General features: G+C 51.0%; 1 protein-coding gene across 2 annotated transcripts in view; it reads left to right on the top strand.

Annotated features, from left to right (window-relative positions):
* Slc6a11 (solute carrier family 6 member 11) overlaps positions 1–16,094 on the top strand; it is a 142,001-nt gene that overhangs the window by 99,760 nt on the left and 26,147 nt on the right. For both annotated transcript variants that reach the window (XM_045133448.1, XM_004651601.2), the window contains exons 7-8: positions 7,817–7,920; positions 13,465–13,589. In XM_045133448.1, coding sequence (XP_044989383.1) covers positions 7,817–7,920; positions 13,465–13,589 — 229 coding nt within the window. The remainder of the gene's footprint in view (positions 1–7,816; positions 7,921–13,464; positions 13,590–16,094) is intronic.

Below are 16,094 nucleotides of genomic sequence, written 5' to 3'. Positions count from 1 at the left end.
CTCTCTCTCCCCCCCCCCCCGCCTATTTTTCTCTCTCAAATAAATAAATAAATAAAAATAAAAGAAATTGAATAGAAGGAATAGAAGGGTGAACGAGGCCATGAGAATATCATGGGTATACTGATGGATGCAGAGGAAAATAAAGACTGAACTCTCAGAAGTGGACAAAGAGATTTTTGAAAAGAATACAAGAAAGATGGCTAAGAATTGACAATAGATGAAGATGGCCTGGCATACATACACGCCCCTAGAACAGACCCCCGTGGAGAAGGAAATACTAAGGCAGTATCTCAGATGCTTTCTTTGCCCTGAGTTTTACATTTGCTTGTACCTGGGGCTCAGGATGTAGCTCATTGGTAGAGTGCTTGCCTACCTTACAAAAAGCCCTGCCCTGCATAAACTGGGTGTGGTGATGCATTCCGATGGCCCTGGCACTGGGGAAGTGGAGACAGGATCAGAAGTTCAAGGTCATTCTCAGCTACATAGGGAGTTTGAGACTAGACTGGTTATGCGAGACTCTACCTCAGATATATTAAAATGTAAAAATGATGCATATTAATAGGACAGCATGCATCTATGTATGCATTACATGATATTTAAATCAGGTTCGCTATATCCGTCTCCTCAAATATTTATCACTTCTTCATGGTAAAAACTTGAAATTGGCCAAGCGTGATGGTGCACACCTTGAATCCCAGCACTCTGGAGGCAGAGGCCCAAGGATCATCATGTGTTCAAGGCCACCCTGAGACTACATAGTGACTTCCAGGTCAGCCTGGGCTAGAGCGGGACCCTATCTTGAAGAAAACAAAAAAGAAAAAGGAAAGAAACTTGAAATTTTTTTTTCTGGCTTTAAAAAATTTGTTTGCCTTACTTTTGTTTTTATAATACAGGAGATCAAATCCAGGGCCTCATGCATGCTAGGCAAGTGCTTTACCATGGAGTTACATCCCCGGCTCTCTCCTGGCCTTTTGAGACGTTCAGTGTGTTACCGTTACCTGCAGTCGCCCTCCGGTGCAATGGTTCCTTCCGTAACTCAGCAGAACCGCTTGTCATCTCCATGACTCAGCAGAACCGCTCATCCCTTCCATCACTCAGCGCCCACTGACCAATCTTCCCCATCCCTCCCCCCTCACACCCTCCCTGGGCTGTGGTGACCACTATCCTGCTGTCCACTTGCGTGAGTTCAGAGTTGCAGGTTGTACGTATGGGTGAAACCACACAACCAGCTCTTATCTCTCTTGTCTCTACCTGGCTTTTTCGCTTGTTCCCTTCAGTTCCATTCATGTTGTTACAAATGACAAGATTGTATCCTTTTGCCTTTTGGGGAGCACTGTTTAGGGGCAGAATCAAGAGCCTTGAGCACATCAGACAAGAACTCAACTACTGAGTTACGCCCCCTGCCTGACTTCATTCCTCACGACAGTTGAGTAGGATTCCATTGTATAGGTGTGCCACATTTTCTTCACCCTTCCACGAGCTCATAGACACTTGCTTTCACTTCTTGTCCATTGTGAATAGCCCTGCAGTGCATGCGGGAGAGCAGACATCTCCCCTTGGGTCTTGGAATACTCCTTGAGCTTGGGGGAATCAACCAGAGCCATGCCATCATCAGGACATATTCTAACAACCCTGCTTGACTGCCAAAGGAGAAGAAAAACCTATTGGGCGTCCTGACAAAAAGAATAAATGCTCTCTGAGAGGAAATAAATTATATGGGCATCTGCCTGCAGCACACCAGCACTCTGCATCCACAGCGTATCCTAGATACCCAGACGAGAAGGAGAGCCAAGGGCGTTATAGATGGCCGCATGGGCTTCTGGGTATGCATGCCACAAGTCAGCTCTTGTAAACACTCAGGAGCCCAGGGCACATTACTTCCCACCAATATTTCCCAGGGAATTTACCAGAGAATAAACTATAGGCAACTGGATTGCTCAAAGACACTGACAGAAGGGCTGGGATGAGAATTTAACCAACAACACTTGAAGAATTCACACTACCTGGTCTAAATGCTTATAACATGTAATGGTTGAATGTTCTGGTAATGCAGCTGTAGTAGTCCATGTTTCAAAACAAACCAACAAACAGAAAATGAGCCAGGCATGGGTGGTGCACGCCGGTAATCCTAGCAAGGGATATGTAGGCAAGGGGATCAGTAGGTCAATGTCAGCCTCAGCTACATAGTGAGTTTGACACCGGCCAGGCCTACATGAAACCCTTCCTCAAAGAAGATGGAGAGCATAAGCTGACGGTCACCTAAAATGCTTTTTTTCTAGGTATTAGGGGCTGGGGGTGGGGGACAATGGAAGGAAGAGACACAGTGGCTAACTGTGGAAAGCCAGCCACAGTACAGAAAAGGGATGGCTAAGGTATCGTATAAAGGCACTGACTTAATGGTCACCAGTGGAATAGAAACGGAAAGCTTTCCCCTGTGGAGCAGAGGAGCAGGAAGTCATTGAGGCTACTCTGCTCTCCCATAAGTCCCTCTGGGCATGGCCGCTTCCTCCTTTGTCCCCTTGGAGCAGTGCCTTCTCCAGAAAAGGCCTCTCTGAGTACTCCAGTCCATCTGTCTCATTTGGGGACTAGGCACCTGGTTTTGTGAATGTTTGTTTATTTTTTCAGTTGGATATTTTGTGTTTTTAATATTTTATTTATTTATTTATTAGAAAGAGAGAGAAAGAGGCAGATAGAGAGAATAGGTGCACCAGGATGCCAGCCACTGCAAATGAACTCCAGATGCATGTGCCACCTTACGTGGCTTCTCCGTCAAGTGCCTTAACCACTAAGCCATCTCTCCAGCCCTTGTGAATGTTTAAGGACACAGACATGATGCTACATATAACTGTGTAGTACTTCTTTGAGAGTCTGACACAGGGCTCTCTCTGCACACAGAAGGCGCTCAGTAACCATTAGTCCTATTAACAATTAGGGAATGATTAAGGGATTAAGGTTTGCACTCTCTGAGTTTTTCTCCCAGGCCAGAGTCTGCTTCTTCTAGATCAGATGCATTCAGGGTGGTATGGCCACAGACACTAAGCTTAACATTGTTGTTACTCGAAAACTTTTCCTATTTGAAACAACAGCGACTCAGTTCAAATTATTTAGGCAGAGGAAATTACAGCACCCTGAAATAGAGTGTTCTAGGGTAGGCAGATTGCCAGTCTTGCTGGGTCCAGGGACTTGAGTCCTGTCATCACCGGGATCTGTGTGTCTTGGTTCTTGACTCTGCTCTCCCGAGGGTTGTCTTTGTTCTCGGAAGCCTCTTCCTTTGTGTCAGTAATTTCAAGCTTAGCACCCCGCCAGAGAAGAAGGCCTTCTGTGTGCGACAGCTCCAGCACAGCTCATGACTCGGATCGCCTCTGCTGCTCGTACCTAGCCAGTCACTGTTAAATGCTCTGGTTGGCCAGGGCCCGGACCAAGGATTACCCTTGAGGCTACCTCTGAGTGGGGAAGGAATAGGTGCCCAAAGGGAACCTGATATTTTGTTACCCAAAAGGGAAAGATGAGCACTGCCTATGGGGAAATGGCCAATGTCTGCTTCAGTGTGACGGCCTCAGTGAGCCAACCACAGGAAGCGTTAATGCAGGAGAACGGCCACTGGTTCAGGGTGCACATCCTTGTGGCACGTGGGCTGAAAGCTCTCTGGTCTTTGCTGACTCAGATCTTAGGGCCATGTTGGGGAATGCTCTACTGAATGACGGGGTCCAGGCATGATGGCCAAGCTAGCTCTCCATGTGAGGATCTGTGGGGACAGTGAGGCCATCAGAGGAGGGACCCTCAGCTTGCAGAGCCATCAACAGCCTGTTGGAACCACTCAGGACACATGACCAGCCACTGTGCATCCCAGAAATAGTAGTCAGTTTAGTTTTAGGTTGTTGGGATGAACTTTTAAACTAGACACAGATACAGAGGAAGGGAATTTATTTGAAGCTTACAGACTGAGGGGAGGTTTCATCATGGCGGAAGTTGCCCCCACTTCTACAGATGTAAGAAGAGAGAGAGCAAAGCAGCAGCAGCAGCTCTGGCAAGCACCCTGCAGGAACTCCAGGCCCAGCTCTGGCACTTTGCATGTGTGTAGACAGGAATTTCTCAAACACACCTTAGGACTGGACCCCAGGATCCAGCCACAGTGACACCTCCTCCAGCCATGGGGCTGGAGATCTAAATCACAAGCTTTAAATAACTCCTGAATCATCTGGGGGACATGTATTTAAACTACTACACAAGAGGATTGGTTCCTGTCTCCTGAGTCAACAGCTGACCTAGTCCCCACATTTCCCTATGGTCTAAATATGGTCAAGTGCTTTTCAAGCTAGAAAAGGGTCTTCGTGGGTAGATGGCAAATGAGGAAGCTGAGGCTAGCCATGGGGGTTAAAATTATCCATCTTTCTCCTCAATATTTTTTAAATTTATTTTTGTTTATTTTTATTTATTTATTTATTTGAGAGAGACAGAGAGAGAGAGAGAGAGAGAGAGAGAGAGAGAGAATGGGTACACCAGGGCCTCCAGCCACTGCAAATGAACTCCAGATGCATGCACCACCTTGTGCATCTGGCTTACATTGGTACTGGAGAATCGAACCTTGAACCGGGGTCCTTATGCTTCACATACAAGTGCTTAACCACTAAGCAGTCTCTCTAACTTGCTCCTCAATCTTTAACAATTCTGTCTTCTTTTGAACTCTTACTGTTAACACGTAAGCATCTTTAAATTGAAGTTCCTACCAAATTTAAAGCAATAACCCACACCCCCTTCCAGGTTTCATTTTCCCTTTCACCCATTCTGTCTTACTTCCCTCACAGCAATTTCTTGAGTTATTTTTAAATTTTGTTTATTTTTATTTATTTATTTGAGAGTGACAGACAGAGAGAGAAAGAGGCAGATATATAGAGAGAATGGGTGCGCCAGGTCCTCCAGCCACTGCAAATGAGCTCCAGATGCATGAGCCCCTTTGTGCATCTGGCTAACGTGGGTCCTGGGGAATCGAGCCTCAAACCGGGGTCCTCAGACTTCTCAGGCAAGTGCTTAACCACTAAGCCATCTCTCCAACCCAATTTCTTGAGTTTTAAGTTTGTTTTTGTTGCTTTGCTGTTGTTGTTGAGGCAAGGTCTCACTCCTAGCCCAGGCTGTTCTTGAACTCCTGGCAATCCACCTACCTCAGCCTCCTGAGTACTATACCTGGCTTTTTGTTTTTCTTAAATTTTTGAAAATTTATTTATTATTATTTGCAAGCAGGGAAAGAGAGACATAGACAGAGATAATGGGCATGCCAGGGCCTCTAGCTGCTGCAAATGAACTCCAGACACATTGCTCCTTTGTGCATCTGGCTTTATGTGGGTACTGGGGAATCAAACCACGGTTGTTAGGATTTGCCGACAAACGCCTCAATCACTCAGCCATCTCTCCAGCCCTTCATTATCTTTAAGTTTAAATCAATTGTTTAATGTGTGTGTATTGTGTATACGTGTTCCAGTTTGAACGCAAGTCCTTATGTGTATGGGGAGGCCAGAGGCCAACATAGAGTGTGCCCCTCCATCTTTCTCTGCCTTATTTTTGAGACAAGACTTCTCGCTCTGTGTCCCCTCAAGCCCCGGGGATCCCCCTGTCTTCGCCTCCCTAGTGCTGGCTCACAGGTGTGCGGTGCCGCACCTGGCATCTGTATGTCCATTCCAGGGGTCGGAACTCCTGTGTTACTGCTTGTGCACCAGATGCTTCACCCACCGCGCAGCCTCCTGCCCCTCGCTTTTAGATTTTTATACTTTGTGTTTTCTTTCTCTCTCTCTCTCTCTCTCTCTTTCTCTCCCCCCGTTTCCTACTACGTCTGTCTCAGTGTGTCCCTCCCTGCCACTCAGGCCATGGAAACGCTTGCCTGTACGCCTCACTAACTCAGACATCTCAATCCAGTGCAGCCCGATTGGAGGAGACCAGCACACGAGTGTTAGGGTCGGAGGCAGTGCCAGGACCTTCAGTTTCAATTAGCTGTGGGGAGACTCAGCCGACTGGGGCAGATTCAGGCCGGGGTGACCTGCAGCGTGTAAACCAATCCCAAGTGGGAGGCCAGGTGCTTTGTCCCGAGTGGGATTCTGGGACCACGGCTCAGTAGCACAAGATCGAACGTCTCATGTGCTGCCCAGTGAGTCGAAGAGAAGGACGGGGTTGGGGTGAATCATGAAGGAAGGAGGAGGAGTTCTCACCCGAGAAATGCCTTGGCAGTCAGGGCTGTCTAAAGAAAAAAGAAAAGAAAATCGCTCCCTGCCACTGACGGCAGCTGACCTCTCACTGTCCATCAGGGCCGGACCACAGCGCCGTGCTGGGGGCAGGCAGCCCAAGACGCTCAGGCTTACCGCGAATCTGACATGCTGGTGCGGGTGAAGCCATGTCTCTACAAGCGGATCCCCGTGGCTGTGTGCCCACCATGACCCAGCTGCGCAGTCTTGGGCAGGTTACTTACCCTGTCCCTTTGTTTCTCAGCTGGGAAGGGGCTGAGAGCTCTTCCTGTAGAGGGTTGCCATAGAGATTTAAGTGCAGTGTGTGCATGTGTGTGTGTGTGTGTGCGCGTGCGCGTGCGCGCGCATACGTGCACATGTGCACGCTCAGCAGGAAGCATGGTTCCTAAAAATGCCTGATAAAAATCCTGTCCCCACTTGGCACTGGATGCCCAGCCCTGAGTCCCATCTGCTGCATTTGGGGTTAACAGCTGTGGATTTTCCTTAGAAACTTCCAGATACTGAGCTCAGAAACCGTCTGAGTGCTTGGAAAGCCACCATGAGCCCACGGTGTTTGTTACACTGCCCATGGCAGTTTTTGTCAGAGGTCCTGGCAACTGAGACGTTAGTCGCCACAAGCATCCATGGCAAGCTGAAATTAGGGAGCTGTTTTGCCAATTGATTAGTTACGAACCGCCTCTGCCCCCCCCCCGCCCCCGCCACCGCAATCACCACCACCACACCCCTGTATCACCTCATCTGTGCTCAGGGAAGCCGTGACAATTGCCTTGTGGCTATCTTAGTCACCAAGAAAAGACATTCATTTGGGCTTAACCATGACATATCATAAACGCAGGACCCGCACCAGGGGACTCACACTCCAGATCACACAGCAGGCCGGACGGGGGCCTTCCCTTCCTGCTTTTCAGACGAGGAAGCCAAGCCTCAGAGAAGTTAAGTGACCTTTTCAGAGGCAACAGCTAGAACCTGGACCCTAAACATCCAAGTTCATTGCTATGCAATGAGTCAATATCCACAACTTTGGAAAATTATAGTGATCCTTAAGGACACTTACTTGCTTATTCTTTCATTTACTTATGCACGAACGTATGTGCAGGTACCTGTGTGTGTTCATGTGGAAGCCAAAGGTTGACAGTGGGCGTCTTCCTCAATCACTGTCCACCTTTCTTTACACGAGACAGGGCCCCTACTTGAACCCAGAGCTTACCAGCTGTGCTAGTCCAGCTAGCCAGCTTGCCGTGGGGAACCCCCTCTCAGCTTCTCAATTTGCTGGGACTCCAGCTGCACACCGCCCCACCCTGCATTTACCTGGATGCTGGGGGACCCACACTCTGATCCTCATGTTTGAGCAGCAAGTGCTTTGCCAAATGAGCCATCTCCTCAGCCCTGGACTTGTAGTTTTGATGTCCTACAATAGAAATTCTTAAGAAATAATAATAATAATAATAAAAATCTTCAAAAGGGGTCCTGAGAAAGTTAGGGTGTTGACTGCTCCCTTCACAGAGTTTTGTGGGTGCCAGAGCACAGCCCCTCCTCCCAACACATCTGTATCTAACCCTTGTCCATGTCTTTGTGTCCTTCTCCAGGTGTGGGTGGACGCCGGGACACAGATCTTTTTCTCCTACGCCATCTGCCTGGGCTGCCTGACAGCCCTGGGAAGTTACAACAATTACAACAACAACTGCTACAGGTGAGACTGGCGGCACTCACTCAGGCTCCCCAAGCCTGGCTCACCTCACGCTCGCTCCCCCTCATCTCCTTGCTGGGCCACGCCCAGGACACAGATGATGGCTGCCTGCTGACCTCTCCCGGCCCCAGGGCCACCGGGGGCCACCAGCAGAGCAAACCCACCCCAGAGCCTCCTTGAGGCCTCAGTGAGTGCCGCGTTACGTGGCTTGGATTTATACCAGGGGGGCTAAGCAGCTCACCCAAGGCCACACGGCTTTGAGTAAGCAGCAAAGCCAGCATGCGAACCCAGGTCACGTCAGGAACCTTGTTTGCTGTGGCTTCTCACGTGACCACAGTGGCTGGCACCCAGCCCGGCCTGGACGCATCCAGGCCTCCTGCAGCTACCAAGGTAGGGAGGAGGTCACTGGGGCTGTGTGGCTCTCAGCTGTCCAGCCCCTCTTGCCTGCAGGCTGAGCGCCACAACCACACGGAGGTGCAGAGGGGGCGGGATGCCCAGCGGTGGGTGGGGAAGCACGGACTGCAACCACAGCAGGCTGAGGTCCCCCCGCCCCACCCAGGAACTGGGCACCTGGCACACGGTAGGTCAGTACCCATGGACAGACAGGCAGAGCATCCGCTGCCTGAGCACCGGGGAGCTCCTCCGCCCTTGGGGGAAAAGACTGGGAAAATGTCAAGAGAGCCAACTCAGGTCACACCCCAGCCAGGAAAGGACCTCATCCTATGTATTCACCATAGTAAATACCGGGCTGGTGAAAAAAATAATCATAATTTTTAAAAATTATTTATTTATTTATTTGAGAGCAACAGACACAGAGAGAAAGACAGATAGAGGGAGAGAGAGAGAACGGGCGAACCAGGCCTTCCAGCCTCTGCAAACGAACTCCAGACGCGCGCTCCCCCTTGTGCATCTGGCTAACGTGGGACCTGGGGAACCGAGCCTCGAACCGGGGTCCTTAGGCTTCACAGGCAAGCGCTTAACCGCTAAGCCATCTCTCCAGCCCAATAATTTGTTTTGAAAGGAAACTGTCCTAAAGGTAGAAATAAAATACTGACTTCAGGGTGTGCAGTGATAGTAGAAAACATCAAACATCTACATCTCCAGATAAGAATGTGGCCCGGGGAGGAGGCTAGCCGGCTAAAGGAGCTTCCTGCTCAAGCCGGACGGGCGATTTGGATCCCCAGAGCCCACGTGTATGCAGATGCAAGTAGCACATCCAAAACCACTGAGCACTTACAGCAAGACGGTAGCAAGTCCAGGAGAATCTCAGTGGCTGGGGGCCGGCTAGCCTCCTGGGGTGTGAGCGGCAGGCGAGAGGCCCTGCCCCAGACTAGGTGGAAGGTGAGGGACATGCGCCCCAGTGGTCCGCTAGCTCCCAGTCACACAGCGTGGACCGCGCATGTGCCACGCAGAACTTTGTCATGGACAAATCACACACACACACACACCCGTGCAGGGACGGCCGCATAAAAATGTACAACTTCTCGAACTTGTGGGAGAAAAGATAGAAAAACTCTTCCACGTAGCACATTTGATGCTGGGCCTTGGAAAGCAGGAGGATGGTGAGTTCTCCACTTTTACTCCTACACAAATTAGGTGACTTTTGTTTAATCTGAGGACATATTGCATTAATGATTTTTTAAAAAATCACAATCCCAGCACTTGGTGGGAGGGGGCATTGGAGGAGGCTCGCTGTGAGTTCCAAGCCAGTCAGAGCTACAGAGTAGCTGTCTCCCCCGCCACCCAGTCAAATGGGTATAGATATGCTCTACATATTATTTCATCTCTGAATACAATAGAATCACCTATGAAATCAAAGAGCAAAGTAATAACGTTAATATGACTAGTGGCTTAGACTCATAATATCTAAACATGAACAAGATTGTTTTTCTTAAACAGATGACTGGTGGAGATCTAAAACTGAATCCTATTAGGTATAGGTGTGCGTCCATAAGAGGGGCATGTCACACTCCACCTATGGTGTGGGAACTCAGAACGGATGGCCTTTCTGTATGTGGAGGCTGTGTGGCTCAAGTGGGACCATGCATTTGTAAATGACAAGTTTCTGTCAGGGCAGTTGAGGCTTGTGGCAATGATTCCCGGCTACAAGTGACAGGGTCTAGAGTCTTCCCAAGGTCACCCGGTCACCACCACCTAGTTCTCTCCGTATCCTTCCTGAACGCTTATAAGCCTGTTGATCAAGTCAGCAGTGGATACTAAGTGTCTGTGAGCGTGAGGCCCTGGACTCTACATCATGAAAGATGCAATGGCACAACCTAGCAAAGTTTGCAATTTGGGGAAAGTAAGGCACAGAGGAAGTTGGAGTGAACAGGTTCAGTATGCTAACAGGTGGAATCCAGCATGTCATTAGGCATCAGGTTGTGCTGTCCTGGGGTTCATGGGCCAAGAGGTGCTGAATGTGGCTGAATGGAGGGATGTTGGAGAGGCGGGAAGTAGACCAGTGTGGACATAGTGGGGTGTCACCTCCACTGCATCCTCCAGCCTCGCGTAGCTGCTTGCGGACCAGGAAGTCAGCCAGCCATGTGTCACGTATCCAGACACAGACATGGCAGTCCGGGGAGTTTCAGCTCGTGCTCATGTTCCGTTGCTCGTGACAAACTTGTGGCTTTCTCCCAGGTCTCCCTGGCCGCTGTGCCTGTTCCTTGCCGCCAGGGATGGCCAGGTCTTTCCAGCTCTTGGGATGAGGAGTGGCCACACGTACTCTGTTGCCAGCCTGTGTCGTGGGCAGTTGCTCCTTCCCCACCAAGCACACGGTGTCAGCCGCCCATGTGGCACACTGCCACTTCCCCACTAGGCAGGCAGGCTTTCTCCTTTCCCTCCCTGTCACTCACTGGAGGCAGAAAGCTGCCGCCTCCAGCGACACTGAAAAATCAGTGGCGCATGTCCTCCAAATTGTTCTGCAAACGGGTCTTTCCCCTGCTCACATGGAGGAGCTGATCCCCACTCTCGTGACTGGGCATTTGTCTAGGGATGTCTCACAAGCCCAGATCAGTTCCTGGGGACTTCAAAGCTCTTGTTACATAATGCTGGCGCAAGCTGGGAAGTAAGGAGGGAGGAATGGGAACAGCCAAGCCCCCCTTCAAAGCCTCCTTCACACACCCACCTCCGTCCCTAGGCTGGGAGTGCTTGCAGGTGAGGGTGCTCTGGGGACTGGGACCCAGGCTACAGGGCTGGAAGGGGCCTGGGGTCCCTAGAGAGCTTCTCTGGCGTGAGGATGTAACCTAGAAGGTCTGTGCAGAGATGAGCTTTGGTAACTGGGACCTTTGTCCTCCCCTCCCCCCACACACACACCCAGAGGTAACCGCACGTTTCAGGCTTGGGAAGCCTCAGTTCTTAGGAAGTGCCATTCTCGCCGAGCCCCCAGAAAGTGAGCCCGAGAGCACTGGGTTCCCACCCCCAGCTCACTAACAGCTGACCGACCCAGCTTGAGCCTTAGGATTCGGGGCGCCGAGCACAAGGCCAGCATACAGCAGCTCCTGAAAGGTAACGCTGGAGAATTCAGAGGGCAGCAGGTGTGAGGAAAGTGCTTCCCTCCCTGGCTCACCCCATGTCTGCTGCTGGACAAGTTGGGGCCCTCCAGCTTCAGACTTGAGGAAACAGGTAAAGGGGCAGGTTTGTACCTCACCCCTCACCCTAATTAGGGACAACTTAGCCCTCTTCTGGGCTGAGCTGTTTCCTGCAGTGCAGGGGTAAATCAGACTTGCAGGTGGCAACATCTTCAAGTCTAGCAGCACCATGCCAGAAAAGGTCTTTTAAGGCACCCGATGCCACAGCAATGCGGTGTAACAAACAGCCCCAAATTGTGGGGCTGAGTACAAAGGTTTGCTTTCATCCTTCCCTTGTTGGGATCAGCTGGGGAAAATGTCCTTTGTGTGTGGGTTTGGCTCCAGGCTAGGCTCAAGAATGCTCCCTGTGTATGTGTGTGTGTGTGTATATATCCTAGGGTCAAGGCTGAAGGGACAGCCACTCTCCTGGGAAATTCTTCCCATGGAAGATCACAGACATGGTAAAGGACAAGTCCAGTCATGAAGACACAGCTCAAGCCTCTGTCTGTGTTACACCGCTGTGTGATTGTCCAAAACATGTCTCATGGCCGAGCCAAAGTCAGTGAGTTGGGGAGCTATACTCCACTCCAAGGAAGGAGTCGAGGAGAAGTGATGACTGGATGAGAAGATTTAATTCAGCACAAAGCCCAAGAGACCATTATCCGAGCTTCTTTTTACAACAGTGAGATCAGGCCCAGAGAAAAGATACTTCAGGGATAATTGTGGCCCGAGACTCCTGACTCCCCATCCAGTGCTGTCTTCACTCGGCCCTTATTCCCAGGCTCCCTGAAGGCAGCAAGGTGTCAGTCACCAATAATGTCAGAGTAACCTCCAGTTATATTGCAAAAAGCATGGTGCCAGGAGAGGAGGTGAGAGTCTCACTCTGTTTCCAAGCTGGTGAGCAGTTCTACCTGTGACAGTTGAAATGGGGCTGCGTGAGCTGGAATGCATTAGAGAACAGGGGCAGCAGGAAGAATTGGAACATTCTTTGGGAGGAGCTCTAGGTGGGCTATCAGCCCGAAGCCTTACAAAGCAGAAAGAAAGAGGTAGTTCTCTGTGTTATCAGCAGGGGGTGCCATCTAGCAGGGAGAGGACTTAACTTCCTGGGTGCCTGAGCAAGAGGGCAGTGTGCCCCTTCCATGGTATTCTGGGATTGTTGGGTCCCCTGGGCATACTCCCCCCCACCCCACTGGAGTGGCTCACTGGCATGCGCTCATCCTGCGGCCGAGCTCTGCAGGGACAGAGTCCCTGACTTTATCCCATGAGGAACACACCCACGGTAAGAGGGGCCAGGACCCCAAACCGCCACCTTCATCTTGACGGAGCTCCATGGCTTCCGTTCTAGTTTCTCCCAGGCTGTGTCTCTGTGCTGGCACCTCCTAGCTGGTGAGACCACCCCAGGAGCATGACTGGTCAGTCACTGTCCACCTAAGTTGACCTCGCGGCAGCAGAACAGAGCAGCTGTTGCTTGGTGACCAGTGGGTGTCACCACAAATCCTCCACCCGCACCCCCCCCACCCCGAAGAAGCTGCAGGAACCGGGGGGAGGTATGGGGGACACCGCTCAGCTTCACGTCGCTCACCTGGCTGAGAAGCAGCGACTTTTCACACGGAGGCTTCTCCACCCTCTGAGCTCCGTGTCCCAGCAACGCTCGCTTTTGTCCTTCGCTCCTCCCGAGCATCAGAGCCATTTGGCTGGTTTGTCTCCAAGTGTTTTTCGCTCCTGAGCTGCATCTCACCTCTTTCCTTCTTCTGTCACACCCCCAATCCCTGCCGCACCGGGGTGACCCGGCCTGTCTTCCAACAGCGCTGAGAAAGATGGCGACTGTTGGCCGGCCAGCCAACCCTCTCTGAAGCGCTAAGTGCTTCACCACCGAGACCAACCGACAGCCCGGTGGGCCATGCGTGCCCTTCCCGCGAGCTCGGGCCCCGTGGGCTGGCCGCACCGCTCTGACGCCACCCCTCTCGCTGCTTTCCCGCAGAGACTGCCTCATGCTCTGCTGTCTGAACAGCGGTACCAGCTTCGTGGCCGGGTTCGCCATCTTCTCAGTCCTGGGCTTCATGGCCTATGAGCAGGGAGTGCCCATTGCTGAAGTGGCAGAGTCAGGTAAGTGTGCCAGAGGTGGGCCGTGGAAGACCCCGGGCAGCCAGGAAGGAGAGTCCAGGGGTGACGGCCACGCGGCCGCCGTGACCTCTCTAACCTGGGTTCGGGTCTCAGGAAGTGGCCCTCCGTCCCTCAGTTCCCTTGCTCTCCATAGAGAGTCCCCGTAGGTGCGGGTCTGAAGCATGACGGATGGGTTTGCGTGAGACCCATGGGCAGGGTGATGCACACAGTAGGGCAAGCTCTTCCCTTGAATTTCGCAGGGCCTGAGCTCTGGAAAAGTGCGCCGTACGTGCAAAAGGACAAAACCATTGCTGTTTGCATGACCACAGGGCTGGACTTTCAGCTGAGATGAGCACAAGGGCTCTTGACCAGCAATGTCAGTGAACCCTCTGTGTGGAGCGGCATGGGGCTTCTGGCCTCTGTGGTCTCCAGCTGCTCGGCGCCTTCCATGACCCATTCATGGGGACACAAACCGCCCCCGTGGTGGACTTGATCCTAACATGACTGTTCTTCTCTGGTGTCATGGTCCAGGGCAGCAGCCTTCTGGCCATTTGGCTGGACAGGCTGGCGAGCATGACTTCACAGAAGGAAGCTGGATGCAGAGCTCTGCTCTGCCCTCCTCAGGCCCACCCCGCCGTGGATCTTGAGTCTTGAAGGTAGAGGCAGTCCCTGTGGGAGTCAGATCACAGCCACAGCAGGGGTGGGAACTGCCTCGCATGTCATCTCACCCCTTACTTAGCTCAGCCCTCAAGAGCAGCCCAGCAAGCTGGGGCTCAGAGAGGTGAGGTCATCCTTATCCCCGCCTCGTGCCGTTTCCTGACAGGAGATGGGCAGCACGATCCTTCGGTCCTTGGTCCTTCGCTGCCCTTTCTATCCTTGCTTCTCTTTGATAGGAGGGTCTCAGAGAGGAGTCACAGCTGAAGGTCAGAGCCAACCAGAAATAACTTTTGTTGGATTTTTTCCCCCTCCTTATTTCAAACTGATAGCATACTCCTTATAGGAACAAAAGGAATAAAAAAGCCCTCTAGCACATTGGGTTCTGCCCACAAGAGTTTCCCATGTGTGTTTGTCACTGTGGGTATGATAAGAAGGACCCAGCCGTGTGGTCCCTGCTGTGACATGGGCTGGGTCCTTCCACTGTCAGCTGGCCAAAGGGAGACTTCGGCCTCAGTAAAGTGGTCCTGCCGGAGTGGTGGTGCCTGTGTGGCTATCCACTGGCCAGGCGAACAACCATCCTACTTGCCAGGACCCTGGGGTGTTAGCCACACACAGGCCAGTGGAATGTTCACAGCACTAATCACAGCCACGCTAAGGGCATCCTGTACAGCCCTAGCAGGGACCAGGCACGCAGCGGCTCTGGGCCTCACCGGCACCCCACATACACGAGGACCTGTGGTCCAGAGAGGCACAGGGAGTCACCCCACATTGCACAGCCTGTACACGGCCCAGCCTGGGTCTGGCCGTTTTTGCCCCCTCCTGCCTGTGTTGTTCCTGATGCTGCACAGAAAATGTTGGTCTATTCCCAGGTGAGGACTACGCTACTCTTTAGAAATATCTACCACTTGAGGTGACTGAGGCACCTCACCATCCTTGGAAGTACCCAGCCTCACTTTCTGAGGAATCGTTTGGGGAAGATACTGCACTTAATTAGCACACAGTAGAGACTAGGGGAGAGGGACAGAAGGCACTTCGTGCAAGGGCCAGACATTTGCCTGGCCCAAAACGAAATACCCAAGATTTTGCTGACTTGAAAGCGTCTGCCTCTGTGACATTCGGTGCTCTCTATGGGAATGGAGATTTTACCCAACTTCTAGTTGAATCTTACTTTTGTCTGATCATCTCTGCCTTCTAGATACAGCATTTGGTCCATTCACATTTTATTTAATTATTGATATGGTTAGGTCCTAGAGTCTGACTCAAGGCAGAAGTGGGAAGGGTCAGCGAAGTGATAGAATTGCAAAGCAGTAAGTTGTAAACGGGAAGTAGAGTGTGATGGCACACATCTATATTGTTGGCCCAACTGTTTAGAACATAATAAAGCAGGTAGAGCTAAAAATGCAATAGATGGAATGAAACTGAATACCAAAATACTGGTTAGCCCAAAATAAATCAATATACACATATACAAATAGAATACCCAAAAGAGAAATGCAAAATAGTAAGCCCAACCAAGTCATTGATTGCATGAAATATAAATGAGCCAAATATGTCAATTAAAGTTAGAAATTATCAGACTAGAATTAAAAAAATAACATCTTGGGGCTGGAGAGATTTCTCAGTGGTTAAGACACTTGCCTGCAAAGCCTACCAACCTGGGTTTGATTACCCAGCACCCACGTAAAGCTAGGTGCAGAAAGTGGTGCATGCATCTGGAGTTTGTTTGCAGTGGCTGCAGGCCCTAGCGCACCCACATTCTCTCTCTCCCTCCCCCCATATCTCTTTCTGCTTGCAAACAAATAAATAAAAATATTTTTGAAAAAAATAATAAGATCCAACTGCAATATGCCT

Source organism: Jaculus jaculus, chromosome 14 (genome assembly GCF_020740685.1).
Source record: "Jaculus jaculus isolate mJacJac1 chromosome 14, mJacJac1.mat.Y.cur, whole genome shotgun sequence".
In the NCBI taxonomy this organism is placed as follows: Eukaryota; Metazoa; Chordata; class Mammalia; order Rodentia; family Dipodidae; genus Jaculus; species Jaculus jaculus.
The sequence above is the reverse complement of the archived record's forward strand: the minus strand, read 5'-3'. Positions and strand labels throughout refer to the sequence as shown.